The 27,401-nt window shown below is 53.3% G+C and overlaps 1 protein-coding gene across 5 annotated transcripts; it reads left to right on the plus strand.

Annotated features, from left to right (window-relative positions):
- The first annotated feature begins 776 nt into the window (after positions 1–776).
- On the plus strand, positions 777–27,401 carry ITPRIP (inositol 1,4,5-trisphosphate receptor interacting protein). 5 transcript variants are annotated; one of them, XR_011462799.1, is made up of 3 exons: positions 777–3,086; positions 3,387–3,589; positions 5,909–7,931. XR_011462799.1 is itself a non-coding variant. In XM_014480798.2 (2 exons), the coding sequence occupies exon 2, from the start codon at positions 23,609–23,611 to the stop codon at positions 25,277–25,279; it is 1,671 nt and encodes a 556-aa protein (XP_014336284.2). In that variant the 5' UTR covers positions 2,451–3,086; positions 23,596–23,608; the 3' UTR covers positions 25,280–27,401. The 5 variants fall into 5 exon arrangements, 4 of the variants coding, with proteins under 4 accessions (XP_014336284.2, XP_005903760.2, XP_070219921.1 ...); XM_014480798.2 differs by lacking the exons at positions 3,387–3,589; positions 5,909–7,931 and adding an exon at positions 23,596–27,401 and having other exon boundaries at positions 2,451–3,086; XM_005903698.2 differs by lacking the exons at positions 777–3,086; positions 5,909–7,931 and adding an exon at positions 23,596–27,401 and having other exon boundaries at positions 3,451–3,589.

The following is a 27,401-nucleotide window of genomic DNA, read 5'->3' on the forward strand; positions in this document are numbered from 1 at the left end:
AGGATTGGGGGGATTCATCACTTTGGAATCAGCTTCTATGTTCTTTCTGGACTCCAGGGTTCTCTCAACACATGGGTAATATTGGGACCTCACAACTAATCATGGCAAAGGCAGGCTAGTGGTTTCAGTCTCTATAGCACACATTTTAAAATTCATCCAGAGGCCCCACACAAATCACAAACTTCTTTGGTGTGGTCCTGGATAGTGGGAGACTTTTTTCTCCTAAGATCCTTCTCAGGGTGTCAGCTTTAGGCAGGAGTCTCAAGTCCAGATCTCTGCTTTTCTAGAACCCAAGGTTTGTGTGGGTACCAACCCCAGTCCTTAGCCATTTGTGCTTATATTCATGTCAAATAACCCTATTTGCCTTTGAGTTCCTTCTTCCTGTCTCACACCTAGTGATCCCCCTTTCTTTTTTTCAATTGTTGATTTTTGACCCAGCATTTCTGTATTCAGCAGAGGTTCCCTGAATTCTTGGCCCCTCACATTCCCAGAAGATGAATCTTTGCACATTCTTGTCTTTTTAAAACTTTACTTACTTGGCTGTGCCAGGTCTTAGTTGCAGCACACAGGAATCTTCATTGCGACATGCAGGATCTTTTTTTTTTTTTAACCTGTAGGATCTTTTTTTTTTTTAACTTGGGCTTTCCTGGTCACTCAGTGGTAAAGAATCTGCCAGCCAATGCAGGAGACACGGGTTTGATCCCTGGGGTTGGGAAGATCCACTGGAGAAGGAAATGGCAACCCACCCCATTCTTGCCTGGGAAATCCCATGGACTGAGGGGCCTAGCAGCAGTCCATGGGGGTAGCAAAAGAGTTGGACCAATTTAGCAGCTAAACAACAACTCAGGATCTTTAGTTGTGGCATGCAAACTATTAGCTGTGGCATGTGGGATCTAGTTCCCTGAGGAGGGATCCAACCAGGGCCCCCTGCACCGGGAGCTTGGAGTCTTAGCCACTGGACCACCAGGGAAATCCCTGTACTTTCCTGTCTTTTAAAAACCTTTCTTAGAATAAGCACAACGTGCTATGGAAACTACATGGGGGAGGGGAGTGTCTAACCCAGGCGTGGGGGTTCAAAGAAGACTTCCTAGAGAAGAAATCACCTATTCGGAGACCTTAAGACTAAGCACACATTAGCCATGCAAAAAAAAAAAAAAATGTGTGTGTGTACATGGGGGATGATAGGTTAGAGGAAAAGGTGGCGTGAAGGTTGCAGACAGAAGATAGAGCCCATGTGAACATCCAAGGGGGGGGAAACAAACCTCAGATCACATTCGGAGAAGCACAAGTTCCAAGAACTACAAGAATTTTGGTGTGGAAAATGGAATGAGATATGTGCTTGGTAAGATAAGTATTAAGAGAGACCAGTTCATGAACCACTCAGGTGCCTAGATAGGAAAGTGGACTTAAGGCTGAGAACAGAGTGGTGCTGAAGGTGACCATGCGGTCGCGGAGAGTGAAATCAACAGGTCTGAAAGGAAAACAAATGTAATAGATTTGTTGCCCCATCAGTAAATAGAAACCACCGTTAGAAAACGCTGAAACAACTTTGCTTATAGGACAATCCCAGAGGGCATTCAAGCACTGTTCTCGGCATTCTACGGTACATAATATAACCCTGAGTTCTACCCCAAGGACTACAAGGCAGGGTAGTGGTGCTCAATCCAGGGTCCCCACCTCCCAGGAATTTCTCCCCCTACTTGGGGGATGGGTGGTGGGTGAATACCTCACCCATCCAACTGGCAGACATTTTCAAAATCACCACCCTTTCAGGAAGGTTTCCACAGATCACCCCATTCCTCACCTCTCCCCGACAGCCCTCCAAAACTCTACTATAACCGTCTCTGATATAAGGAAAGAACTGTGAGCAGCAGCAGAAGCTTGAAAACAAGAGTAACCTGGGCCAAGGGCCAGGGGGTCTATTTTTAGAACTTGTTCTCATTGCCTGTTTATCTTCCAGACTCAGCCTAATGTCTTCCAGGCGACTGTGAAAGCTATTTGGCTGGCTTGCGGAGGAGAGGAAGAAGGTGATCTAAAACCAAACAGCAGTGGCAATGGTGATAATCATTCAGCCAGTGTGTTCTCATAATTTCCCCCAATGTACCCTCAGTGGCCTTTAATTCCTGCAAAGCCCCTTACCTAGGATTTATTCAAGCCCTTCCCAGCCACTTCTAATGGCTATGGAATTTGGGCAAGTCACAAAGTGAAGACAATAGGCTGTGGATTTCATAACCCATCAAGTCTGACCAGGGTACTACAGTCCGTCCTGGCCTCAGCTCCTCCTAAAATAGTGGTCTAACATTCCTACCGTAAACACGCTTTGGACACTAAAGCGCCCTCTACAGATAAAAGTATTTAGTAATAATGTTCCTTTGTGCCTAGTTACTCAGGAAAAGGCAAAGATGCGTTCAATTATCATAGAATTTGGTGAGCTATTTTAATCCACTTAGAAGTCGAAAAAAAGAACCGGCGTTGTGTCTCGACTTATATTTCCCTCCAAAGGACAAAATAAGTGGCCCCTGGAATTCCACCGCTTGTAAAACGCGCCGCTGAAAACCCAGTGTAGGCGTGCAGGGACTTAACTTCTTCCTTTCCGCCTGCCCAAACACACTTTTAAGGGCGTCCTCTCCTGATTCCCTGTCCATTCGCTCCAGTTTAAATCCAGCAGCCAGATTCCGTCTTGCCCGATCACCCTCCAGTTCTGCTGGCCCCTGTGGAGTTTCTGGGGTGGTCGATGCGCAGATTTCCGCGCCGGACCCTGGGTCAGCCGCCCCCTAACCCTCACGGTCCACCTTAAGGAGCCTCCGCGGCGGGGAGGAGAGGCGGGTGTTTTGTTCTTATATGGAGGAAAAGTTTCTTTGACATCTAGGAAATGAGTAACTCTGAAGTCCTCTAGAGCCCGGCGGATGGGGGCCAGAAGGCGGGAGCCAGCCGAGGTATCGCCGCCCCCGTCCCTCTAATTGTCGGGCGGGAAGCTCAGCCTCAGCGGCGGCCAGACAGCGGATTCCGGGGCCCCCGGGACCCGCGAACGCAGCCGGGACTCGTGCGATCCCTCCCGCCTCGGGGAGCGGAAACCGAAGCCGAAGGTAAGTACCGGGCCCGCGGCCGCGAGGCTCTGCGTCCTCCCGGAGCATTTCGTGGGTTGGAAGGAAGAAGAGGGACCAGGGGAGCTGCGCCGGAGATGGAGGCGGATTGGAGGGGCGCGCCCGCTCGGCCCCCCCGGGTTGGGACTGACTTGGGGGACTGGGATAAGGCGCCCGAGCACAGCGCGGGTGGGGGAGAGGCTGCCCTCTTCCTCTTCGCGCCGTGCGGGGTCCTGCATCCCAGCCTCGCCTCTGTGGCTTCTTCCCGGCGGCGGAGACCCCAGTGAGCGATGTCCGTTGCAGCCCCGCGCGGCGGCAGCCCCTCCTCCCGGCTCACCGAACCGCGATGCCGGAAGCGGGACCACGTTGTTGTTTCTACCGCCCCGAAGATCCGTTACTTTGGACCGTGTGAGCAGAGCTCTGGAGCTGAAAGAGTAGTCGAGTCGCCCTGCTTCTTAGCCAGCTCCCTTCCATCCTTCCTTCCCCCTCCTGGAAGGAGAGAGTAGGTATGAAGTCTTTGTTTTCTAGGTTTAACGTAGTGAAGCCATGAGGTTGCTGGAGGCGGGATAAAGCCCGCGCCGCTTCCTCTTTCTGGGCTATTAGTGGAGGAGACCCCACGCCGTGCAGAACTTTCTCTTGGGGCTGCTGCTAGTCTCCACCTGACCTCTAGTAGCATCCTAGACCCTTTCCCAGTTTCCAACTTCCTGGCTGCGATTTGGAGGAACTCGGATGCCCCAGGACTGGGCTTCCCATCCAGAACGCTCCTTTTCTTTAAAAACAGAAGTGCTGTGTCCCAGGAAGGGCAAGTATTTTAGCGAACCCCTCAGGGACCACATTTTGCCTTTTGCTCCTCTGAAAGCTGTGAGAACCATCCCTCCTTATACTCCCTCCCCCCAGCTCCCCAAAACTAGAAGAGTACCAAGTACTGGTGGATCCTGGACCCTGTCCTTTTGAATCTAAATCAGTTCAGAGTCCTACTTTTGGTGGGGAGGAGGGAGTGGGGAGGTTCTTCTTTTGGATTTGACCCAAGGTTCTTCCCTTTCATAAACTAGTTCTACTGCTGAGTGGCTGCCAGGTAAAGCAAACCTGTGCAGGGTGCAGTCCCAGGTCCAAGCCAGCCTTGCAAAAAGGCCTGGTGCGCAGGTAGAATTGCTGCCATTCACCTCTCCTTTATAGCATAATGGGCTGTGCTTTTGAGTCCTCGCTCCAGCCTACGTGCCTGAAGTGGCTTTCACTGTTTGCTAATTCCCTGTGTGCTGCTGCTGCCGCTCCAGGCCATCCTGCCCTCACATTTTCCACTTGTGGGTAACCGTAAAGTGGTTAGGCTGACTCTCCAATGGAAAGAGTTTTGTGCAAGTGCCATCCTCCAGCTCGGTAATTTTCAAAGATGCAGCAGTTTCAAGCTCCAACTTTCGGGTGGCAAGGATCTGAACTTTTAACCTCATGCCATCAGCCCAGAAGTTGTCAGCAAGAACACCTCCCAGCTCCTGCAGCACTCATGAGAGGAACAAAGATGAGGGTTTGTGGGTGAACTTTTTATCTGAGGACAAAAAGTGGAGGAACTTCTGGTAGAGGCTTCTAGCAAAATTGCCCACCTGAGAAGGTATTGTCTGGGAGGAACCTGGTCTTGTGTTTTTTTCCTTCTTGGACCCCCTTGGGATCAATAAAGGGAAAAAGATGGAGGATTCTGTCTGGAGGAGACGTATCTCTGGGTGGAGGGCTGGAGTGCACAGCCCTGTTCTCACTTGTCCGCAGGGGAGAGGTGGAATGCCATGGGAGTTGGGAAAGTGTTTCTTGTCAGGGAGAAGGGAATGACTGGCAGTATTTCCTCCAGAGACGAGAAACCTAGGGGAAGGTGGCTCTGGCCTTCAGGAATTTCCAACTTTGTCACTCGAGAGAAGGAGACTTGCTCTGTCTGGCCTTAGAGATTCACAGGGTGGGAGAAGCCGGAGATGGATTTTACTTACTCAGAAATAAGGAGGAACTTGCTGACAACTGGAGCACCTCAGTAGTTAAGGCATTGCTATCACTGGCAGGAGACAGGTGGCCATTGACAATTATGAAGGAGAGGGTCCCTCCAGAGTCCAAGACTCTGTGGCTCCATGTTTGGGGTGCAGAGTCCCCTCAATTGGAGGGCAGCCCTGGGGGGCCCTTGGGGAAAGCTTTATCCCACGAGCCTGCTAAGGGAGGGGTAAGTGCTCCAGATGTGCTGGACACCTGAGGAGCAAGACCTTACTTGTGGCTGGGACTAATCTTGTCTTGCTGGGAAAGGGATGTACCCAAGAGAGTGCCAAGAGCTGACAATAATAACCTCCAAGACTGCTGCTAGCCTGTTCCATCATCTGCATGAATTAGAATAAGGTACTTCCTCTTAACAAGAAGATGGCACCTTGGTATCATTTAGAAAACAGGGGCCTCATCTGGGTGGACAGAGCCAAGGCACATAGCTGTGCAAGCTGGCATCTGAGCTTGATTCATCCTTTCCACTCTCCTAGCCAGGTGTTCTTGAGCAGTATACCACCCATACAACCGTACACAGCAGCCTGATAACCAATTACCGAGGGCTTAACATTTGCCAGGCTTTTTTTCCCCCAAAATCACTTTGCCTGTATTAACTCATTTAATCTTCTCAGTAGCCCGGTGACATAGGTATTGGTATCCCCATTCTATAGTTGAGGAAACTCAATCACAGAGAGGTATAGTGTTCAGAAGCCTGAAAGTCGCTGAGCATTCACAGAGCAAGAAGCAGGTAAAGTTTCAAAAGGTAGTTTGGTTGGGGCCCCTCGTGAGAAAGAGATAAGAGCGATTGGTCTTTTCTTTGTCAGAGGAAGGAAACCCACTGTCAGCTCCGATGGAGGAAGATGGAAAACTTACCTGGCAGCTGAAGGAAAGGAAAGAGAGGCAGGGCTGGCCCAAGCCTCAGATGTCCTTCCTTTTTAATCACTGGGCAGTGTGACATCGCACATCCAGTCTGGGGCCTGTCCTGAGGGTGGTGAGTAAGTGCTGCCTGGGTGTGGTGCAGAGGAAAGGGGCCATGCAGGGTCCCTGACCTGGGCAGAGAATGCCTGAGGGAATGGAGGATGGAAAAAGTATCTGAACACGCTGTCCTGACACTTGCAAGCTCTATAGCCCCTATCCCTGTCCAGTGCTGCTCGTCTGCAAACGCCCTTCCCAACTCATCCAGAAAGACTTCCAAAACTGCATTTCACAGCTCTGTATATATGGTCACTTATTTTTCACCCTATGCATTACAGCACTTAATTAGCTGGAACGGAGCATTTTACTATCTACTATCTGTAGACAGTATTTTAAACAAAATAGACTTCTCAGCTAATGGGAAATTCATCATGGCCTTGGAAAGGGACGACTGGTGCCTAGCCGATTTCCCAGGCATGTGACCTGCCCCAGAATCTGGCTCTTAGCTGCACGCGTTCAGAAGCCCTGTCTCCACAATTTTCAGAACAGTTTGGACTTGAGCTACTGAGTCATCTACAGAGAGCTCTTGTACACTACCAAGTGTACAAATAAAATTGCTAGCATATTAATTTGCAAGAAGACTTCGTAACCATTGTAGAGCCAGTGATACTGGCTTCTTGAGTTCTGGGCAAGCCACATGGGAAACTAGAAATCAGAAAGCAGCTTGTGGTTGGCAGAGCTGGATTCAGGTCAGGGGAGGCAGAGGGCAGGGGCAGCAGTGGTCCAATAGCATGGACTCTGTTCGCTTCTGTGGCCCCGTCACCAGTGGAGAGATGCCGCCAGGTAGATCAGCAGTCCTGTATGTTACGTATATCTCCTTAGCCAGTCCCTCAAGGGCAGTGTTTGCCAGTAGGATGTCTCCCTGTCCTCTTTCATAATTTAGCATTTTTTATTTTATTTACTTATTTCATTTAGTGCTTTCTAAATAGTAGCTCCCAGCTACATTAAGTTGTATTTGCATAAGTTAAATAACTACTATAAAATTTCAGGGTTGTAGGTTCAGGCCACAGGGGTAAATGCAAACCAAGGAGATGGTCAGGTGGCCTGGATGGGTCAACAAGAAGTCAAGTACGGAGCAAAGAAACATGGTCCTTAGTCAACACAGATACTCAACGAACTGGAAGGGCCAGGACTGACCACTTACTGCAGCCCCAGTGTGAACATGAGGGTGATACAGTCCTAAGTCCTTGCTTTGGCTGTCTGAACCACCTGGCCTGCCCAGCTGGCCTCTTTGGATTTAAAAGGTTCTCCCTGGCCTCTGTCCAGGCCCCCTCATGGCTCTTCTTTAAAGCCACAAGCCTCCAGGTGCCCCAGAGCCAAGGAGGTGTGACTCACATCGACCTTGACTTAGGGCAGGCTTGGGTTGAGTCCTGGCTCCAGAGCTCAGGAGTTGGGCGAGTGCTTTGACTGTTCCAAGCCTCGGCTCTGTCATTAGTAAAATGTGGACAACGCCTCACAGGGTCTGCTTATAAGCCACTGTGATGGTGCCTGGTGCAGACCAGTGTCTGGCTGGTATGAGCACTTAAAGATGGGAGGTCAATGGAGGATCATCATTCTCTGCCAGATGGGGACCTCGCTTCCCCACTGCTTCCTCCTCTTAGCTCTGGGCAAAGGGCAAGGCCACAAGGACCCAGACTCTCCCAGATGGTGAAAAGGAGATTGGTGCCCTGGTGTGGGGTTCATTCAGAGTTGAGGGTACAGCTACCCATCCAGACGTTTCCACCAACACTAGGAGAGGGGAATGAGGCATGGCCTGAACAGGCACCCAGAGGGGAGAGAGGGTGAGGTTTTTCTGGGACAGGAAGAGGATCATTTGGTTGTGCCCACGAGGTATACAGGGTCCACCTGGGCAGTTTGGAACCTGGGATGTCTTCCTGTAGGAAGCTCAAACCCCTTCATCCTCGTGGCCCACCCCGTGACATCAGCAGAATGGAAGCACCTCACCAGTGACATCACTGTTGCCCAAGGCAACAGACACCTCCACCTTAAGTTATACTGGGAGGAACGAGAACCACCCAACTGTAAGACACATGTTGAAGGGAAGGAGCGCTGCAAGTGCTACATCCACAGGTGTGTTCCTCGGGCTGGGCTAGGGGAAGAGGGCAAGGCTGCAAGTCCAAGGTCTGGGCTATGAGCCTTTTGGTGGAGGGTCTTTGGGCTTTGGGTTTGCTCCAGGCCCGAAGTACTGACAGCTGCCTTCTTGTTTGGGTCTCTGAGCTGCAACTCACAACAAGAAGGATGCCTCCTGAGGGGCTTTTTGTGGCTTCCATGGCTCTGAGCCTCCCTTCTACAACCTGAATCAGTCCACAAAGGGAGTAGGGCGAGAGCAGACAGGAGTAGTGAAGGGGAGGTCAGAAAAGGGGCTTTCCCTTCTTCTTCACCTCCTCCCCCTAAAGGAAAGTAAGAAACATGGTCTCCTTCCTGGGGAGGCTGACCTAAGAGAGAACCTTCATTCATTGATGGAACAAGTATGCTCTTACTGTGCACCTACAAAGTGCCCGACACTGTGCTGGGGCTTCAGTAGCCTCACAGGGCCTTGTGATCAGATGCACACAGAGGAAGATTGTGCAGAATCCACTGCCCCATAGGTGGCTACCAACTGGAAGTAGAAACAAGGTCTCTGAGTCTGCCTCTCACCCAGCTCTGGCATGCCCCGTGGAATTCTAAGTGGGTTACATGAGACCTGTGGAATGCTTTCCTCCCCAGCAGTTTATGTAGGAATCTGAGGGTGTCTGAGATATACTGGAGATTTGGTGAGTGGTGTTAGCGAGCACAGCTGTGGGTGTCCATGGTGTCCTGCCTAAGGACAGAATCTGACAAAGTCTGAGTGTCAATGGTGAGGGGACAACAGGCAGACTGCCAACCCCAGGTCCTCTCTTGCTCTATGATATTGACGCACAGGACTCAGTTTCTCTGTCTGTTTAATGGGGACAGTAACAATCAGAAGCAGATAATACTCAGTACACTTGAGATCCTCTGATGGAACTCCTAAGGAAAAAATTGAAAACCCACAGTGTTTAACAGACTCACTTCCAGGTGAATAGCACAGCAGGACCCTTGCTGTGCCCAGGAGGAGGGGCTCCCCTTTGTAGCTCTCCTGGGCTTCCTCCCTCCAGGTCACTTCCCTGCAGCGCGGATGCGGGAGTGTCTCCTACCCCTGCCTCAAACCACAGGGAAGGCGTTGTCCTCATAATTGCCCAGCTGGTTGATGCAAAACCACGTGCTCATAACAAAAAGTTCTCCTGGGAGCTTGTTTCAATAGCCTTCTTAGTAGCAGTCTGGGAACCCGCCTGGAGTTCCTGAAAAGGTCCTTTGTTTGCTGACTTTGTTTCAGAGTCACTGAGGAGGTAGGCATGCCTGGGCCGGAGGGCAAGACAGCGGGGATGCCTGGGCCCCACCCTTGTGTGCCTCCTCTGAATGCCCCCATGCATCCACGCCTTTTCCTCCTGCTGCCTCACCCCTAAACGCACTGCCCAGGGTCTCAAGAGACCTCAGTCCTCTTTCCCCATGCACTGCGGAGGAGGCTTCCCCATCCTTTGAACTGAAAGGCCATCTCAGATATCCAGGGTCACACACGCAGAATCTCTGGATGGAAGGAGCATCGTAGCTTCATTAAGTCTGACTCCTTGCATCATGCCCACATTTCACCTAAATTGTCACCTGTTTTTCCAACGGACAGAAGAGCCTGGTGGGCTACAGTCCATGGGGTCGCAAAGAGTCAGACACGACTGAGCACATTGAGCAAGAGAGTTTCCCTAAATGGTACAGGGAAGGAAAGCCCATAGGTGCGTGTCTGATGTTTCATAGGTCACTGAGCAGCACGGTATCATGGAAGGACCAGGGGCTTGAAAGTTGGACAGTCCTGGGTTCAAATCCCCGCTCCGTGATGTTGGTGTGGGTGGCCGCCCCTCTCTGTGCCTCCTTTAGAGGTTTATTGTGAGGATGATATAGCAAAGTAAAGTGTTTTGCATCATGCTTGAATCTCAATAAATGGAGTGCATCAGTTGCTGTCTACTAAGCCCTGCCCTGGGTGTCAGGGCCCTGCAGCTTGTCTGGTGTCCTCCAGAGAGACCAAGCTGCTTGTCACTCTACCAAGGATTGCTCTTCTGCTTCTTCCCTTGCCTGCTTTGCATCTCACCCTGTCATCCTTCATTTGTCTTCCTTTTCTCCAAGGCCCTCAAGCGAGGAGGTGGGTGTCAAGGGGAGAGGTAGCTGAGGGTCAGATAACTTGTGTCGGAGTTCATTCTTGGGACGTCATCGTGGTCGGTGGTGGTGGTTAGCCAGCCTGCAGTTAGCAGAAGGCTGTACAGACCTAAAGTGGCTGTGGTCTGTCCCAAGGGGTGTGCTCACATTTCCCAAGGCACTGACCACTGTTAGGGCTTTACTTTGCTTTTCAGATGGCAGGGTGCCTCCCAGGGGGAAAAAAAAACTTAGAATTTACTTTATCCAGGATGCCCCACTCCACTCCCATTTCAAATTCCTCCTCCAGGGAATGCAGTGAGGTTCTTTTCCTAGTCCTGACTTCATTCATTCATTCAGCAAGCATCCATGCAGCACCTTTAATGCCAGGTATCGGAGACCAGCACTGGTTTCTCCTTCTAGGTGCTCAGAAATGGTGGAGGAGCTCTCATTGTTGCTGCCAGATGGGCAGGGCAGGGAGCTGTGAACTTCCCAGGTGCCAGACTTCCTGCTCTCCCTTGGTGGCAGCCCCTGGGGCCTTTAGAAGAAAACAGGAGGTAGAGGTGACAACTTTCCCTGTCCCCAGGCTTCTGGGGTTGCTGCAGGAATGTAGGCCATCTCACCTCTGCCCAGAGGAGTCTCTAAGATGCACCCAGCAGGATTTTACAAATCAAAACGGAGACCTGGCCTCCTCACCAATACCAATGCCAGTAACAATGTCCTTTACGGAGCACGACCGTGTGACTGCCATGCCATGAAGTAGGTGCTATTGTTATAGCAAGTGGGAGAGCCAGGATTCAAACCAGGCCTCTGATTCCAGAGTCTGGCCCTTCTCTAGGAAGCCTCTACGAAGTGTTAAGCCCTTCTGAGCTGAACAGCTTTGGGCTATTTCTTTCTGGGTAGCCTTGGGGTTGCAGGATGTCCAGTGAGCTTGGCAGTATCAGTGGCAGTTTGCAGCGTATCCCAGCCAGACCCCGTGTGTACCTGAATTGGTTCTGGGACACCTACTGTGTGCCAGGTGTAGCCTGGGGTAGAAGCTCGGACAGAGCGTGGGCATCCTCACAACAATGTCATCCCTCCAACCCTGTGGCTGGAAAACCGTGTGGTTGTAGATTGTGGTTTTGTGTAATTCACAGGGAGGGTGACTGTGTTCCTGGGTAATTCTGGGGGCTGTTTTTCTCACAGTTCCTAGGTCCCCGTGGAGGAGGAGGACTGGTTTGCTCTGACTGGTTTGGCCCTAGTGAGGGAGGTCCCTGCAGCGGAGAGCCCAGCCAAGAGGGCCAACCACAGCTCTTATGTTTTTTACAGCTGGGTTGGCCTCCTTCTTGCCTTTGAGTCTCTTACTGTTCCCCTTTATTAAGATGAAAGGGGTCTTTAGATCTTTGCAGTCACGGAGCAGCATGTGTGTGTGTGGGTGTGTGTGTGGGTGTGGGTGTGTGTGTGTGTAGGAGGCCCAGAGCGCTTCCTTTCCTCCCCACCTCTCTCCCCCTCTCCCAGCCCAGCTGGGGCCCGGACCTTGTGTCAGGTACGCCCAAGCCTCAGGGGACCAGGGTGGGAACACCGCCTGAGATTTCACTGTGGTGGGGGCCAGTACCCCTCGAAGCCTGAAGTCAGAGGCAGTGGGGAGGGTGGGGAGAGGGAAGAGGCGGGGAGTGGGGGAACTGGCTGTTCTGTGGCCACAGAAAAGCCCCTGGGGCCCATCACTGTGGGTCCTGAGCTGGGCTCTTTGTTCCAACCCAGGGAAGGTGGGGCACAATCAGCTTAATCCCTCCATCCCCTGCTCAGCTCTGAGAGGGGCCAGTGGGTGGGTGGGAGGGCCTTCCCTCCCCTTCCCTTTGTTGTCCTTTGTATTTACTCTCAGCTTCCTGCTCCACCCCCTTGAGTCCCTCCCCTAAGCCTGTGTGTTTGCTGTGGTCTGGAGCCTGTTTCCCACCCCCTGCTGCAGACTGCCCTCTGTGTCCCAAAAGCGGGGTCTGCCCTGAGCATTTGCTGTTGTGCTTGGAGGCCTGGGGTGTAGAAAACACAGGATGCAGAGAGAGACAGCGGACAGTCTGGGGAGCCCTGGTGTGGCCACCCTAAAGTGAGTGTTCATGTTCCCTCTGGGCAGCTGCTCTTGGGAGTGAGATGGGGCCCGGGGCAGAGGAGACCCCAGAAACTGCAGTTTAAGCCAAGCCAATGTCTGACAGTCAGAAGGACTGCTTCGCTGTGGGACACGGTTAGTACTGCACTTCTGTTGTTAAAATGCACCCTGTAACTTCAAGTCTAGAAACCTGGTGTGGGAACTGGGTTTCAAGGGAAGCCCCTGGGTACATACCTGCTGTAGGAAATACATGGAGAGTGTTTATAGACGCCTTTAGAAAGCAGTGTCTCCATATGCAGGGTGTAAGCCAGTGGGTCCCCAGGGTCGCCATGTCCTTGGCACAGTGAGCAGGCGGCCCTGCATATGGTCTCTGCCAGGTGCTCTGCAGAATGTCAAGGCATACAGGCCCGCCTTGACCCCAGAGGAGCCCAACCACGGAAGGCAGTGAGATATGACCAGAGCTCAGGCCAACAGCTCCTTGTGATGAAGCAGCAGCCTGGGTCCACTGGGGAGACAGCAGGGTCCAGAACCGCAGGCCTGGCACAGGCCTCTGGCTCCTCTGCTCTCTTCCTACTTGTGTGACCTTGAGCAATGGCTCAACCTCTCGTTGCCTTGGGCTCCTGCCTGGGAAATGGAGCTGCTGCACAGGCAGATGAGCCAAGAACAAAGCCTTGAGGAGCAAGTCTCTATTGGGTCCCTACTTGGGTCACATTTCTGGAGATACCATCTACAATGGTGCCAGATGCCCGCCTACACTTGAGAGGTTTAGTAAATAGGCTGTCTCTTCCCCTTGTTCATCCGTCCCCTTCAAGAAGAGGATTTGTCTCGAGTTGGGGGAAGAGATGATCCCGAAGACTTTGGCAAGTGGTTTCTGAAATGGGCTGACTGTGAGCACTGTACGATGGGGTTAGGTGTGGGCGTTGTAGGGAATGGTGGGGGAGTAAGTCTAGGAGGTGTTCAGAGGACAGTAGATAATTTGAAGTGGCCCTCGCAGGAGAGAAGGGAACAAAGGGGGTCCCCTGACTGAACTAGAGCTCAGACCTGTGTCTCATGGACACAGGATCTCCCTGAAGTGGGGCAGGGAGACCTCCAGGGCCTGGGCTACCTGAGGTGGCTGGGAATTGGGGGAGAGCTCAGAGGAGCTGATTCCAAAGGACGATACCCAGCCAGGAGGGAGAGTGTGGCATGCCCAGTAGTGTGGCATCCTACACTTGGAATCCCAGGTGATGGCTGGTTTGCTGCTGGTGACCAGCAGAAACGGGAAGCTGGGTGGCCAAGCTGGGATGTGCTGTGAGATTGCATCGGCCACCTAAGGGCTGTTGTAACTAAAGATCACAAACGTGGTGGCTTGAAACAACAGGATTCTGCTCTCTCATAGCTGTGGAGGCCAAAAGTCAAATCAAGGTACTCCAAGGACCATGCTCCCTCCAAATGCCCTATGGAAGAATCCTCTCTTGCCTCTTCCAGCTTCCCATGGCTCCAGACGTTTGTGGGCTATGGAGCATCACTCCAACCTCTGTCTCCATCCTCCACCTTCTCCTCTTTGTCTGTTTTCTCCATTTCTGTCTCTGTAGAAGGACAGTTGTCTTTGCATTCAGGGTGATCGAGAAGTGTCTCATCTCAAGATGCTTAATTAAATTACACGTGTAAAGACCCTTTGTGCAAATACAGCCCCATTCACAGGGTCTGGGTATGAGCACATGGACTTGTCCTGTTGAGATGTGCCATTCAACAGCAGTAACTTGTATTCCAGGAGCCTTGGGAAGGATGAATGAGAGAGGAGGGTGTGGGCCCCAACTCAGGGCTGCCAGGAGAGCCCTTCCTTGTCTCTGTGACTGCAGCCTCCTTGTTATCCCTTAGCCTCTGAGACCCCAGGCCTTAGTCTGTCTGTCTCTCCGTCCCAGAAATTTTACTGTGATTTCCCATGATGCCCTGTGGTTCAGGGCCTCGGTGGTGGGGAGTCAGGCAGCATGCCTGGACAGGAGGAGGCCCTGTCCTTCCTGGGAGACTGCTGGCTTCCCTGCCTTGTCCATCCCTTGCTGGCCGAGGGACGTGCATGGGGTGCGGTGGAGGAGCAGGAACAGGAGGGATGTGGGCTGTCCCATCCATCTGGGCAGAGTCCAGGCCATTGCACCTGGACTTGCTGCACCCGGGCTGGCCGGCTGCTTGACCCCAGTCCAGAGGATGGGGTTGGCATCCTGGTGGCATTGTGGAAGCGCCTCCCTTTTCTGAGAGTGGGCCTGGTGGAAACTCCACACTCTGGCAGAGTGAGTAGCCTCCCTCAAGGAGTCTGGCCAGTGTAGCCGCGTGCGGCCACAGCAGAGCTCCCATCAGTGGAAAGGCTGCTCCCCCCGCGTGTCCAGTTCCCACGGGCCCATTGGTAGGTAGTCCACCTCCCCGGGCGTGGGGGTGGGGGCTCTGCTCTCTCCCTTGTTCTGCCCTGCTCCCCCACCCCCACCAGGGCCAGGGCCAGTCTTGACCCCTGGCGTTTCCCTGGGTTAGGAAGGGGTGGTGAGGGTGCAGCTCTCGGTCCTGAGAGAACCACAGGCCTTGGACTGAAATCTGTGTGCTGCTCAGTGCCTGCCTATTAGACCACATGGTCACTCTCTTTCCTTCTCGTCCCTAGAGAGGCCGTGGGGAAGGCGCATGCAAGCCCCAGGCACCGGCTGGTTAGGATTAACTGAGGGTGGTTGCTGGGGCCGACGGGAAGACACTGGAATGGGGTCAGCACTGGACTAGGAGTGAGAAGTTGAGGGGGGGTGAGCGTTGGGGGGAGGTATTTCAAGGAGTCCCGGATGCAAAGGCTCTAGCTAGCAGGTGGCGGTGTGGCTGAGGGGGAAAAGTGAAGAGAATCCCGGGGTCACAGGCAGCCTTGAGTGGAATGCTGGGTGGGGAGTGGGGGGCGGCAGTGGGCAGGGAGAGGAGGCATGTGAGGGGCAGCAGACTGGGTGGCCCACTGATACAGTTTATTTGGCTCACATGGATTTCAAAGAATTTTTGAAAGAGTGGACAGCAGAGTAAAATTGAGATGCTGGTCAAATGCAGATTTCTGGCTTCTCTTGGAGGAAACAGGAAAGATCATGCCATTTTGGGTGCAGTGTGGTGGCTTCCCCAGAGAAGGCCTGAGTGGCCCAGCTGTCCAGCACCTGCACTGAGCCATTTACAGTGGGGAAGTGTCCCCTCCCCACTCCATCCCCACATCACCACCACTCCTGCCCCCAGGAAGGCGAAAAAGAGATAAAGGAAGGAGCCCAATGGCCACAAAAGTGGCAGGTCTGAGAAGTGGCAGGCTGAGGCCAAGAAGGAGGTCCTGCCCACCAGTGGGAGGAGTTAAAGGTGATGCCGTGGAAGGTAGGGGTGTTGCAAAGACACTGAAAAGAGGAAGCCCTGGGGGCCCAAAACTGCACCCTTTCTACCCACTTTCTCAACTGATTTTGGTCCTCTTCCTTCCTCTTTCCTTGCCCACCCCTCCCTCTCTGCCCAGGCCTCAGGCCAGCCAGCACCCAGTTCCCACCCCCAGAGCTGTTTACCCTCTCCCTGAAATTCCCCTCCCCCATCCGCCTGTGGGGTGCAGGTGAAGAGACCCCAGCCTGAAATGCACTGGTGGAGGCTGTCTGCCTTGCCTGGGGGGATCTCTCCTCTCCAGCAGGGGTCGCGTCCTGAAAGGCGGCAGCCAGCGCCTGCAGCGCTGCCCTTATGGCACCGTCTGTGCTGAGTCTGTCTGTCCCCTGGCCCAGAGTCAGGCGGCGAGGAAGGAATGTGTGGAGACCTATCACTCAACATGGCGGGCCATTCCTCCCAAGTAGGTGATAAGCCAACTCCCCCTAACACATTCACCGCCTGCAGGTGTCCAGCCCCGTGTGTGGTGCCTGGAGGAGGTAGGGGTGGGGATGCAGACGATGTTCAGCTTCGAGCCCTTGCTGGCACTGCAGGTAGAAAGGCAGGGACGCAGCGTAAACCCACACAGTAAAGAGCAGGGATGTGGCCTGACCCACGGGGTTTGGAAAAGGGCAGGCTTCCCGGAGGAGGGACCCCTGAGCCGGCCCTGAATGGTGGGTGCTATTGAACAGCAGGGAAGCTGATCAGACACCAGCATGAGACATGGCCTCTGCCAAGAGAGAAGAGTGGAATCGGGCATGAGACAGACCGTACGTCACCAGGGCTCAGACAGCCTGCCCCAGGGGCCCAAACTGCAAACCAAGACTCGGGGTCAAACTCACATTCTGCATTCCACCTCTCTTTGCTTATAGTCCTGTTTCTCCAAGGCCTAGGAAGCTTGGGGTCAGCCAACCTGATGATTTTGGTGATCACCACTGGCAGGGAACCCAGGGAGGTGTCACCAGGCGGGGGAGGTTTCCTATCAGCCCCTGCGGGGATGGAAGGAGTAAAGCACAGAGAGGAAGGCAGGCTTCATCACAGACTGCAGTCCAGGAAATATTGGAGGCCACCCAGTGAAAGTCCCTGACCACCAGTCTCTTCACAAGATAGGGATGCCGCAACCACCTATCTGGTGTTCTGAAAATTAAATGACAAAACACACGCAGAGTAATTAGCTTCCTGTTAGCTGTTAATGAAAACATCACCTTTCACTAATCCTCTTCTGCCTGCGAGGGTCCACAGTCCACCTGGACCACTTCCACCTTTACCCACTCTCCCAGTCAAGTGTGTTGCCGCATGATGCCTCAGTTTCCCCACCTGTAAAATGGGGCTTAGATGAGTACCGCTCTAAATTCTGACTTTCTTAAATTTGTGGGTTTATTTCCCCCTAACAACATGTATCTCATTGGCCAGGACTGTGAAACTCCAGCACAAGGCCAGGGACACAGGAGGGGTTCAGCCTAAACTTTGGACAGTTTGGGTCTCCTTTAGCCACTTCTTTCTTGGGAGGCCCAGAACCTAAGCAACAGGAAAGGGACTCCAGTAACCCCATAGGACCTGGGCTGTCAGTGCGTTCCCCTGCCATCAGCCCACCTCCCTATTCCATTTTGTAAAGACACATAGGTTCTCCTTTCAGCTCTGAAGATGACACCAGGGCCTGAGCTACATCTGCCGTGGTAATTAGCAAAGCTAATTGCATCTGAGAGGCTAGGTGTGAGGTAAACCCTTGGCGAGTGCCAGGATATGGGCTGCAGGAACACTGTGGAGTCCCACCCTCCTCCTCCCTAGAAGCCTGCCTGGCTTGGGAAGGGGTGGGTCTCAGACTGGAGTGGGCATTAGAACCACCTAGAGGTGCTGGCCCCACCCCTGGAATTTCTGATCAGTAGGTCTGGAGCTGCACCTGAAATCTGCTTTTCTAGCACATCTCCAAGTGATGTTAGGGATGCTGAGCCACAACCACATTGGAACCACTGTCCCGGGGAGGTGGAGGCCCTGGCTGCTGGGCTGCTAAGAAAGGCACCCCCACTGCTGAGGCCACAGTCAGCCAGCCCCAGGTGAGGGCAGGTGGGTGACAGAGCCAGGCCGGTGTTGATGAACACGTTTATAGGGCTGGACACAGGCTCCTGCTGTTCTCGATTTGTTGTTGGAATTCTGCCTGGAAGGAAAGGGGCGTGGTGGATGTGGAACCAGGTCAGTGGGCGCAGAGATTTACAGATAAAGAAGTTCCTACAAAGAACAGCAATGAAACTCCCTCTGAAATGCTGTAGCCTACTGTTCATTCTGTCTGCCTCTTGCATGGATTGTAGTGTTTTCACTACTGAGGATCATGCCATCCTTATCTTTGTGGGCCCTGTAGCACCCAACCTTGCACACTATTAAGTGTGGGAAGATCCCCTGGAGGAGGGCATGGCACCATACTCCAGTATTCCTGCTGGGAGAATTCCAGCACTTTTACTTCACTAGGATGTGCTGGGCACTGCTCACAGCAACCCCTGGAACCTTCTAAGTGGTGGGTTGTTACCCCTGTTTCACGGGTGGGTTAACCAAAGCCCAAGATGAGAAGTAATTTTCCAGCCACACAACTAGAAAAGGCACAGCCAGGCTGAGAAAGCTGCTCTGACTGCCTCCACCAAAGCCCAAACTGCTTCCACTGTGTTAGGTTTGTGCATGAGGGCTAAGTTGCTTCAGTCATGTCCGACTCTTTGCGACCCTATGGACTGCAGCCCTCCAGGCTCCTCTGTCCATTGAATTCTCCAGGCAAGAATACTGGAGAGGGTTACCATGCCCTCCTCCAGGGGATCTTTGTGACCCAGGGATCGAACCCAGGTCTTCTGCATTTCAGGCAGATTCTTTACCATCTGAGCCACCAGGGAAGCCCCACATCCTAGTGAGGGCTGGATAAAATGAAGTGTATCACTATTTTTGGGGGGCCATGTGGCATGCAGAACCTTAGTTCCCTGACCAGGGATGGAACCTATGCCCCTGCATTGAGAGTGCAGAGTCTGAACCACTAGATCGCTAGGGAAGTCCCACTATTAACCAACTCGTAGTGGCATTTATTGGATTAAGCTGTGGTGGGGGTGCCTCGGGGGCCTGGGGGATGTGGAAGTGAGGGATCCACAGAAGGAAGGGGAGGTCTTAGATTTCTCCCCCAGGGTCTGGGGCTTGCAGCCAGGCTCAGAGTAAGGGTTTGAGTAGACCATTGGTCCGGGCTAACCACACACAGCGCTCCGCCCCAGCCCCAGTGACCTTGGACATTTGCCAGGCTAAGTTTAGCCGTGACCTGCATGGGCTGCCACGCTCTGTGGGCAGGGGCGGGGGTGGAGAGGAACTCAGCAGGTTTCCTCCCTGCTTCCTGGCAAGCAGACCCACAAAAGCCCTCCAAGTGACCCAGGTTTATATTCAAAACTGAACCCAGCTGGATGTCTCAGACTACTTGTATGGGGCAGCCTTGCAGAGGTAAGAGATTTGGGCCAAGGCAGAGGTGGAATACTTAAGTCTGGGGAAAGGGACCCTTTGGTGAGGAGTGTGTGTGTGCGCGTGTGTGTGCATGCATGTATCCACGGTTTTGTGAGAGGTTCTAGCTGCTGTCCTGCCCCTGTGGTCTCCAAAAGTCCCAACATCCAGATTCTCTCCCTTATTCTTCTGACCCCCGAGGACCCTGGGGCAGAGTTCTTGCGACTTGGCTTGGGGAGGGGAAGTAATGGAGGCTTCTAGCCCAGCCCCACCTAGTGCGCACTCAGCAGCTCCGTCCTGTTCCCCATCACCTAGGCGCCACAGGCAAAGCCAGCCTGCACAAAGGGTATCAGGAGCAAGACAACAGCTGGGAGCCCATCCCATCCCCAGAGGGTGGAGGTGGTTTAAACTAGAAGTGAGTCAGAGGGAACTCCACCTCCAGGAGGATCCAAGGCTCGGAAGGCTTCGCCGCCCCACTGCCCCCACCCCCACCCCCTGTTACTGGGGGGCAGGGTGGATGGAGTGGTTTACCGAGGAACAGCAGGCTTAGGGAAGCATTTTGTGCTTTCAGAGCACTTTTGAGCGTGTGTTCCTCCACACCCCTGGGACTTGGGTAGGGTTGGTGTGCTTGACAGGTGAGATAATAAGCCCCTAGAGGCCAAGGGGGAAGGAGCTGGTGTTGTAATGTGCTTACTGTATGCTGGGCACTGCTCAGCACCTGAATTGGATGGTCTTGCTTAACCTGAAGGAGGGCCTGCTGTTAGCTCCATTTCACAGGTAAAGCAGTGGAGCCCTAGAGAAGCTAAGTGACTCACCCACGACCCCTCGGCAAAGGACAGAGTCACGGTTCAAACCTGGGCCTCTCTGCAGCCCAGGGTCCTTTGTGATTCCTGCTCCTTTTGAGTCTTGCTGTTAACCTTACTATTGCTAGTGTTCTCTGGCTGCCTACATCTCCTGTAGGGGCATTTGTTTGTCCCACTGCATCTGCAGACCCCTGCAGGCAGGTTCATCTATTACTCCCATCCCATTACAGCTAACCTTTTATATGAAAATTTGCTCAGGGGCAAGCATTTTGGACTTCCCTAGTAGCTCAGATGTTAAGCATCCGCCTGCAATGCAGGAGACCTGGATTCGATCCCTGGGTTGGGAAGATCCCCTGGAGAAGGAAATGGCAACCCACTCCTATATCCTTGCCTGGAAAATTCCATGGACAGAGGAGCCTGGCCGGCTGTAGTCCATGAGGTTGCAAAGAGTTGGACACAACTGAGTGACTAACACACAAGCATTTTGCTGAGTGCTTTTTATGCATTATTTCCTTTACAACAGCAGGTATTATTCCAATTTTACAGATGAAAAGACTGAGATTCTGAAAAGTTGAATGGTTTGTCAAGGTCACATATCTAGTAGTGCACATGCTGGTGCTAACCCAGTCTGTCCCCTCTAGAGTCCATCCTCTCATCACAGTGCTGATTGGTCTAGCTGATTTGGAGTTTTGAAACTTGGCTGCCCTCGTTTAGCACATCATCTTATAGCAGGCATGAGGACATACACAGGGAGCCCTGTGGAAGCTGTTGGATAGAGAAGAGGAGGACTTCCCAGTTATGGGACTTAGTGATAGCACCCCACTCCCCAGCTGGTGGCATCCTACCCTGGAAACTGACCTCAAAAATCAGGTGTTGCCAAAGACTTTGGCTGTGACTTATCAGGGCCTGCCTGTGCCCAAATGTGGCCGTCTGTAGTACAGGCCCTTTAGGGCCTCAAAATGCCCAAATTATCTCCTGACTGACTGCTGCCTGTATGTATGTTGTATGTGTTAATCGCCTGGTCGTGTCTCACTCTTTGCAACCCCATGGACTGTAGCCGGCCAAGCGCCTCTGTCCGTGGGATTTCCCAGACAAGAATACTGGAGTGGGTTGTCATTTCTATTACTAGTACTCCACACCTTTATCCTAAAGTTCTGATCCATGTTTATCAGCCAGCCTTACAATCTTATCCTGGACCACCCTGGTCAAATTTTCCACTGATGTTTCTCTAATGTAGAAACCAGAGCTGGCCTGTTCATGCAATTATCCTGCACGCTGCTCCTTGTCTTGGGGCAGAGAAACTGGCTGGCTGCCCCCTGCACTTTTTCCTCACCCTACCTCTCTCCCAGCCCAACTTCCTCCACTGTCTCCTGTCCTCCATTGACTTCTCAAGTGGAAATGCGTGTCTCAGAGTTCACCTCTTAGGCCTGAACGTAACTACACTGAATTCTGCTGCTGCTGGACCTCCCCAACCCCAACACTTTTGGTTCCTGCTAATGAGGAGGGGTCACCTCTGAGCAGCAGATTTTACCCAAGTGTGAAAACTCAGGCTACCTACATCCTGGCACTGCCAGGTAGAACCTGCAGAGGTGTTGTTGTTCAGTCACCCAGTCGTGTCCAACTCTTTGCAACCCCATGGACTGTAGTATGCCAGGCCTCCCTGTCCCTCACCATCTCCTGGAGTTTGCCCAAGTTCAAATTCATTGCACCGGTGATGCCATCCAGAGGTGTTCTTAACCTACTGATAGATACCTGCTTCTTGGTACCATTAGGGTAATAACCAGAACATGTGACTTTCAGGGTGCAAATTCAAGGTCAGAGAATGGGGTTCCTATCAGGTCTGTTGGCATGCACTGGGGCAGAGATGGGGGCTCTTGGTTCTCCAGCAATGACCTCCTTTTTCCATTTGCTTTCCTAGCTGAGGTCCCCAACGGGAAGTGGGTGGGGCAAATGCCAAAAAGGCCAATTGTTACTTCCCAAGGTTCCAGCCAGGGGAAAGAGAGGGTATAATATAAGGGTTACGATAGTCCTTCGAAGACTTTAATGTAGATGGTATTAAAATGCAGATTCTGGTTCAGTGGGTCTGGGGTGGGGCCAAGATTCTACATTTCTAACAGACTCCCAGGGGATGTTGCAGCTGCTCAGTCTGAATAGCAAGTATTATAAGAGGTTAGTCCTTACCCCAAAGTCACTTGAGACCTAAAAATCCTGGAGGAATGGCACGTCTCCTTTCACAATTAAGAAGTCAGGTTAGAAGTTCAGATGACTAGTGAGAGGAAAGTCAATGACTCAGTCACTCTGGTTGTTCCCTAGATTGGCCGGGGAAAGATCCAGGATCAGCCAGGAGAACAGTGTCTGAATTTAGGGTGGGGTCTTCCGATTGGAGTGAGAGGTTTTCACTGGGGGTATATAAGGGCTCAAGACTGTTTCAGCTGCTGCTGAGTAAACATGCTGTTCACCATGCTGTGTAGGCTTTGGAACCCAGCCCTTCTGTTCTTAAGCACTAGGCTATACTATACCGAGGAATCAGCCATTCACTGAGGGGGAAGAAAGGATGTCTTATACAGGATTATTTTGGTTTCAAGTGTTAGAAAAGAAACTTGACTTAAACAAAAAGAGAATATATTGAGAATTCCCTGGTTGCCTAGTGGTTAGGATTCTGGGCTTTCACTGCCAGGCCCAGTTTCAATTCCTATTAATCTCAGGGAACTGAGATCCTGCAAGCCATGCGGTGCAGCCAAAATAAAAAAGGAATGTATTGATTTATATGACTACAAAGTCCAGAGGTACTGGCTTTAGGCACTGCTGGGTCCATGTTGGCACCTCTCTCTGGCAGATCTCCCTTTGAGGTAGCTAGAGAGCCAATCGGAGAAGGCAATGGCACCCCACTCCAGTACTTTTGCCTGGAAAATCCCATGGACGGAGGAGCCTGGTGGGCTGCAGTCCCTGGAGTCGCTAGAGTCGGACATGACTGAGCAACTTCACTTTCACCTTTCACTTTGATGCATTGGAGAAGGAAATGGCAACCCACTCCAGGATTCTTGCCTGGAGAATCCCAGGGACGGGGAAGCCTGGTGGGCTGCCGTCTATGGTGTGCACAGAGTCCGACACGACTCAAGCGACTTAGCAGCAGCAGCAGAGAGCCAATAGCAGGTGTAACCCCTCAGGGTTCCCTGAGCTACCCTAGGCAACAGGGTGAGCCTTTCTCCCCTTTGGTCCCAATATATCCTACCTCTGTCTCCCACTGGCCAGAGCAGGTCATAAACTCATCCAGAAACAACCACTGCCAGGGTGAGGAGTATGAAGTAGTCAGGCCGGGGTTATATCCTCACCCCTTGACTGCCGGTGGGTTCATCCCCTCATCCCCTCCCAAATCATGAGGACTAGGAGTAGAAAAGATTCGGTTCCCAGGGGAAGTGGGTGTTGCTCCCACAAAGAGGACTGTTTGGACAGACAGAAACAGGTCCACCAGTGTGGTGGTTTAGCCAGGATGCTGGTGTGGGACTTCAGGGTTCCTGTTCCCAACAAGGCTGGGCTGTGGGTTGGGTGGGGCGGAGGTCCGCGGGAGGGAACGACAAGGGAGTGAGCAGTGTTGAGGAAAGCTAGGTGTGACCATCCGTGTCTCTCTGTCTGTTCCCAGGAAAGCTGCCGCCATGGCCCTGGGGCTTTTCCGGGTGTGCCTAGTGGTGGTGACGGCCATCATCAACCACCCACTGCTGTTCCCGCGAGAGAACGCCACGGTCCCCGAGAACGAGGAGGAGATCATCCGTCAGATGCAGGCGCACCAGGAGAAGCTGCAGCTGGAGCAGCTGCGCCTGGAGGAGGAGATGGCGCGGCTGGCAGCCGACAAGGAGGCCGAGAAGGAGGCATTGGAGCGGGTGGCGGAGGAGGGCCAGCAGCAGAATGAGAGCCGCACCGCCTGGGACCTATGGAGCACTCTCTGCATGATCCTCTTCCTGGTGATCGAGGTGTGGCGGCAAGACCACCAGGACGCGACCTCGCCCGAGTGCCTGGGCTCGGACGAGGACGAGCTGCCCGACCCGGAGGGCGCCCCGCTCCGGGGCCTCACCCTGCCTAACAGGGCCACGCTCGACCACTTCTACGAGCGCTGCATCCGGGGGGCCACAGCTGATGCCGCCCGCACCCGGGAGTTTGTGGAAGGCTTCGTGGATGACTTACTGGAAGCCCTGAGGAGCCTGTGCAGCCGGGACTCGGACATGGAGGTGGAGGACTTCATCGGCGTGGACAGCATGTACGAGAACTGGCAGGTGAACAAGCCTCTGCTGTGCGACCTCTTCGTACCCTTCATGCCCCCGGAGCCCTACCACTTCCACCCAGAGCTCTGGTGCTCCAGCCGCTCCGTGCCTTTGGATCGCCAGGGCTATGGCCAGATCAAGGTGGTCCGGGCCGACGAGGACACGCTGGGCTGTATCTGCGGCAAGACCAAGCTTGGAGAAGACATGCTGTGTCTCCTCCACGGCAGGAACAACGTGGTGCACCACGGCAGCAAGGCAGCAGACCCGCTGTGCGCCCCCAACTCCCCGTACCTGGACACCATGCGCGTCATGAAGTGGTTCCAGACCGCCCTCACCAGAGCCTGGCACCGCATCGAGCACAAGTACGAGTTCGACCTGGCCTTTGGTCAGCTGGACACCCCAGGGTCCCTCAAGATCAGGTTCCGCTCGGGGAAGTTCATGCCCTTCAACCTGATTCCCGTGATCCAGTGTGACGACTCCGACCTGTACTTCGTCTCCCACCTTGCCCGGGAGCCCGGCGGGGGAACCCGGGCATCCAGCACCGATTGGCTTCTGTCCTTCGCTGTCTATGAGCGCCACTTCCTCAGGGTAACCTCGAAGGCGCTGCCCGAGGGCGCCTGCCACCTCAGCTGCTTGCAGATCGCCTCCTTCCTGCTCTCCAAGCAGAGCCGCCTGACCGGCCCCAGCGGGTTGGGCAACTACCACCTGAAGACCGCCCTTCTGCACCTCTTGCTCGCCCGGCGGCCTGCCGACTGGAAAGCCGAGCAGCTCGACGCTCGTCTCCACGAACTGCTCTGCTTCTTGGAGAAGAGCCTGCTGGAGAAGAAGCTCCAGCACTTTTTCATCGGCAACCGGAAGGTGCCACAGGCCATGGGGCTCCCTGAGGCCGTGCGCAGGGCGGAGCCTCTCAACCTCTTCCGGCCCTTCGTCCTACAAAGAAGTCTCTACCGGAAGACAGTGGACTCCTTCTATGAGATGCTCAAGAATGCCCCAGCGCTCATTAGCGAGTACTCCCTCCATATCCCCTCAGACCATGCCAGCCTGCCCCCAAAAACTGTCATCTTGTAGAGCATCCATGACCCAGAGGGCCAGGACACAGGGCATCCTGTGCGTTCACACCCCTGGGGGCATCTGCAGGCCCTGTCCTGGGAAGATGGCAGGCTTTATAGGGTGCCATGGCTTAGCCTGCCGGGGAAGCCAGACCCTATAGCACAGAGGAAATGGAATTCCAAGCCAAAGCTGGTTTGCGTTCATGCCGTTGGGATTTGCCAGTTGAAGCTATTGTCTGGGTTTAGGGACTGATCCTTTGCAGCTGACTTGTGGGTCACTACCATTGACAAAGATGATGGTAGAACTCAATGGATTCTGAGTTGCGGGACAACGCAAACAGCGATTTGGGTGTGATTCTTTTTATATCCCAGGTCCAGTCTTTACTTGAATATCAACAAAGGATCTACAGGAATGCTAACAGGAACCCAAGTTAAGACCCTGCACCGTGATTTTCCGGTAGCAGCCAAACAGTGGACATCAATATGGGTATTTGCAGCATTCAATCCATAGCCTGCACTATAGGGATCCCCACTGTGGCTGCCATTTTTATACTGTTTGGAGAAAAGACAGATTCGCAGCCCAAGTGGCTAACGTCTCTGTTGTACGGAAGTGGGTACCTGGCAGAGAGAAGTTGAAGTTGGCCGTTGCTTCAGCTCCACATCTCACTCAGGGTGCACCCATTTCTCTCTGCCCCTTCCCCTTGGATGCTGCGTTTTGGACCCAGTAGGGGCCACATACCATGTGGGTACAAGCTCAGTGGCTCCTCACCCTCATTTGTCTCCACAGCTGGTCTCTCCAGCCACCAGTATGTTGGGAGGTGGAGGCACTGAAGGCGGAAGATGAGAGAGAAAGAGGGCACTCACAGGGTAACTGGGGTGAAGGACAGAGCCTGGTACCTGGGGTGCTAGGGTCTGGCCTGAAGTCTGGCCTTCAGAAAAGATGCCCAGTTCAGAGAAGATCATAGAGATGAGGGATGCCATCGCCCTGGGTTTTCCTCAGGGTTCCATCCTTAGGGCAAAGGGTGCCTGCAAGCAAGATCTGTTGTGGAATCCCAGCTCCACATGCAGACCCCCACATTCCCTTGGTTGTTCATTCCAGTGGGGTTCCCTCACTGCACAGAACCCCCCTTTCTGGATGGGCTTTGCTGGCCACACAGATGACCAACACCCGAAGAGCGTGACAGAGCCTTGGCTGACTGGGACAGATGAAGACAGACTATAGGCACAGCCCACAAGCCTCAGAGAGGGCGCCTTGGTACTACTGGGCCACGGCCCTGGGGCAGGCACAGAGCCTGTGGTCAGCGTTGGCCTCCGCCTCCAGGCCTGGCTCAGGGGGCTTGAAGCTGCTCCCTCCTCCGTTTGTGGCTTCACTAGCCCTCTGGGAGCTCCTCTCTTGGCATCGCTTCAGTCACCCTGCAGAGGGCCAAGCAGAAAGCAAGGATGAGTGCTCCTTCCCCAGCACTCTCCCTCCAGGGCTGAAGCTGCCCATACCTCCCAGACTCATGCCTGATTCCCTGGGGGTGTCGGGCTTACCATGAACGAAGAAAAGATCCTGTCTCTGCCCCAGGAGTGCTCTCACCTAGCCTTGGAAATTTCCAGAAGATGGACAGTTTGCCTGACAGGGTTAATTCGCAGTGGTTGGCTCAGCTGTGATGAGGCATTACAGACTGTAGGAAGCTACAGGAAGCTTTCCATGTGAGCTGGGGTTAGACTGAGCAGCACCTGGGCTTGCCCCTCTCCAGGCCCACATGGTCTCCAGCAATAACCCTAAGCACCCATTCTGTGGGGATTCATTTCCAGAGTTGGGGTGAATTTCCTTATTTATTGTCACCCATGCCTTTACTTTCTGATCTTCATCCTCATCTGATGTACTTTGAAGAGACCCCAGTGACCAAGAACCAGTCTCCTTAAGCCAAGATCAAGCCTCAATCTCCCCCAGCTTCCCCTTTGCTTCCAGAAGAAAATTCACCGAAAAATTACCTTCTGGCCTCTTATTTATACAGAGACAACAACTCAGCGGGGAAATGGGGATCTTGTATGCACCAAAGCTGCTTCTGAAGCAGGAAGCAGCGGGACTCTTGGTGTTTCATGCTGCCTTATTTATATTAAAGGAAGAATTAAATTCTTGCAAGGAGTAGAAA

The sequence above is a fragment of the Bos mutus genome, chromosome 26, assembly GCF_027580195.1.
Source record: "Bos mutus isolate GX-2022 chromosome 26, NWIPB_WYAK_1.1, whole genome shotgun sequence".
NCBI lineage: Eukaryota > Metazoa > Chordata > Mammalia > Artiodactyla > Bovidae > Bos > Bos mutus.

What these genes read in the sequence shown, in the direction of transcription:
- ITPRIP (XM_014480798.2), top strand. Translation starts at nt 23,609, where the DNA reads ATGGCCCTGGGGCTTTTCCGGGTGTGCCTAGTGGTGGTGACGGCCATC.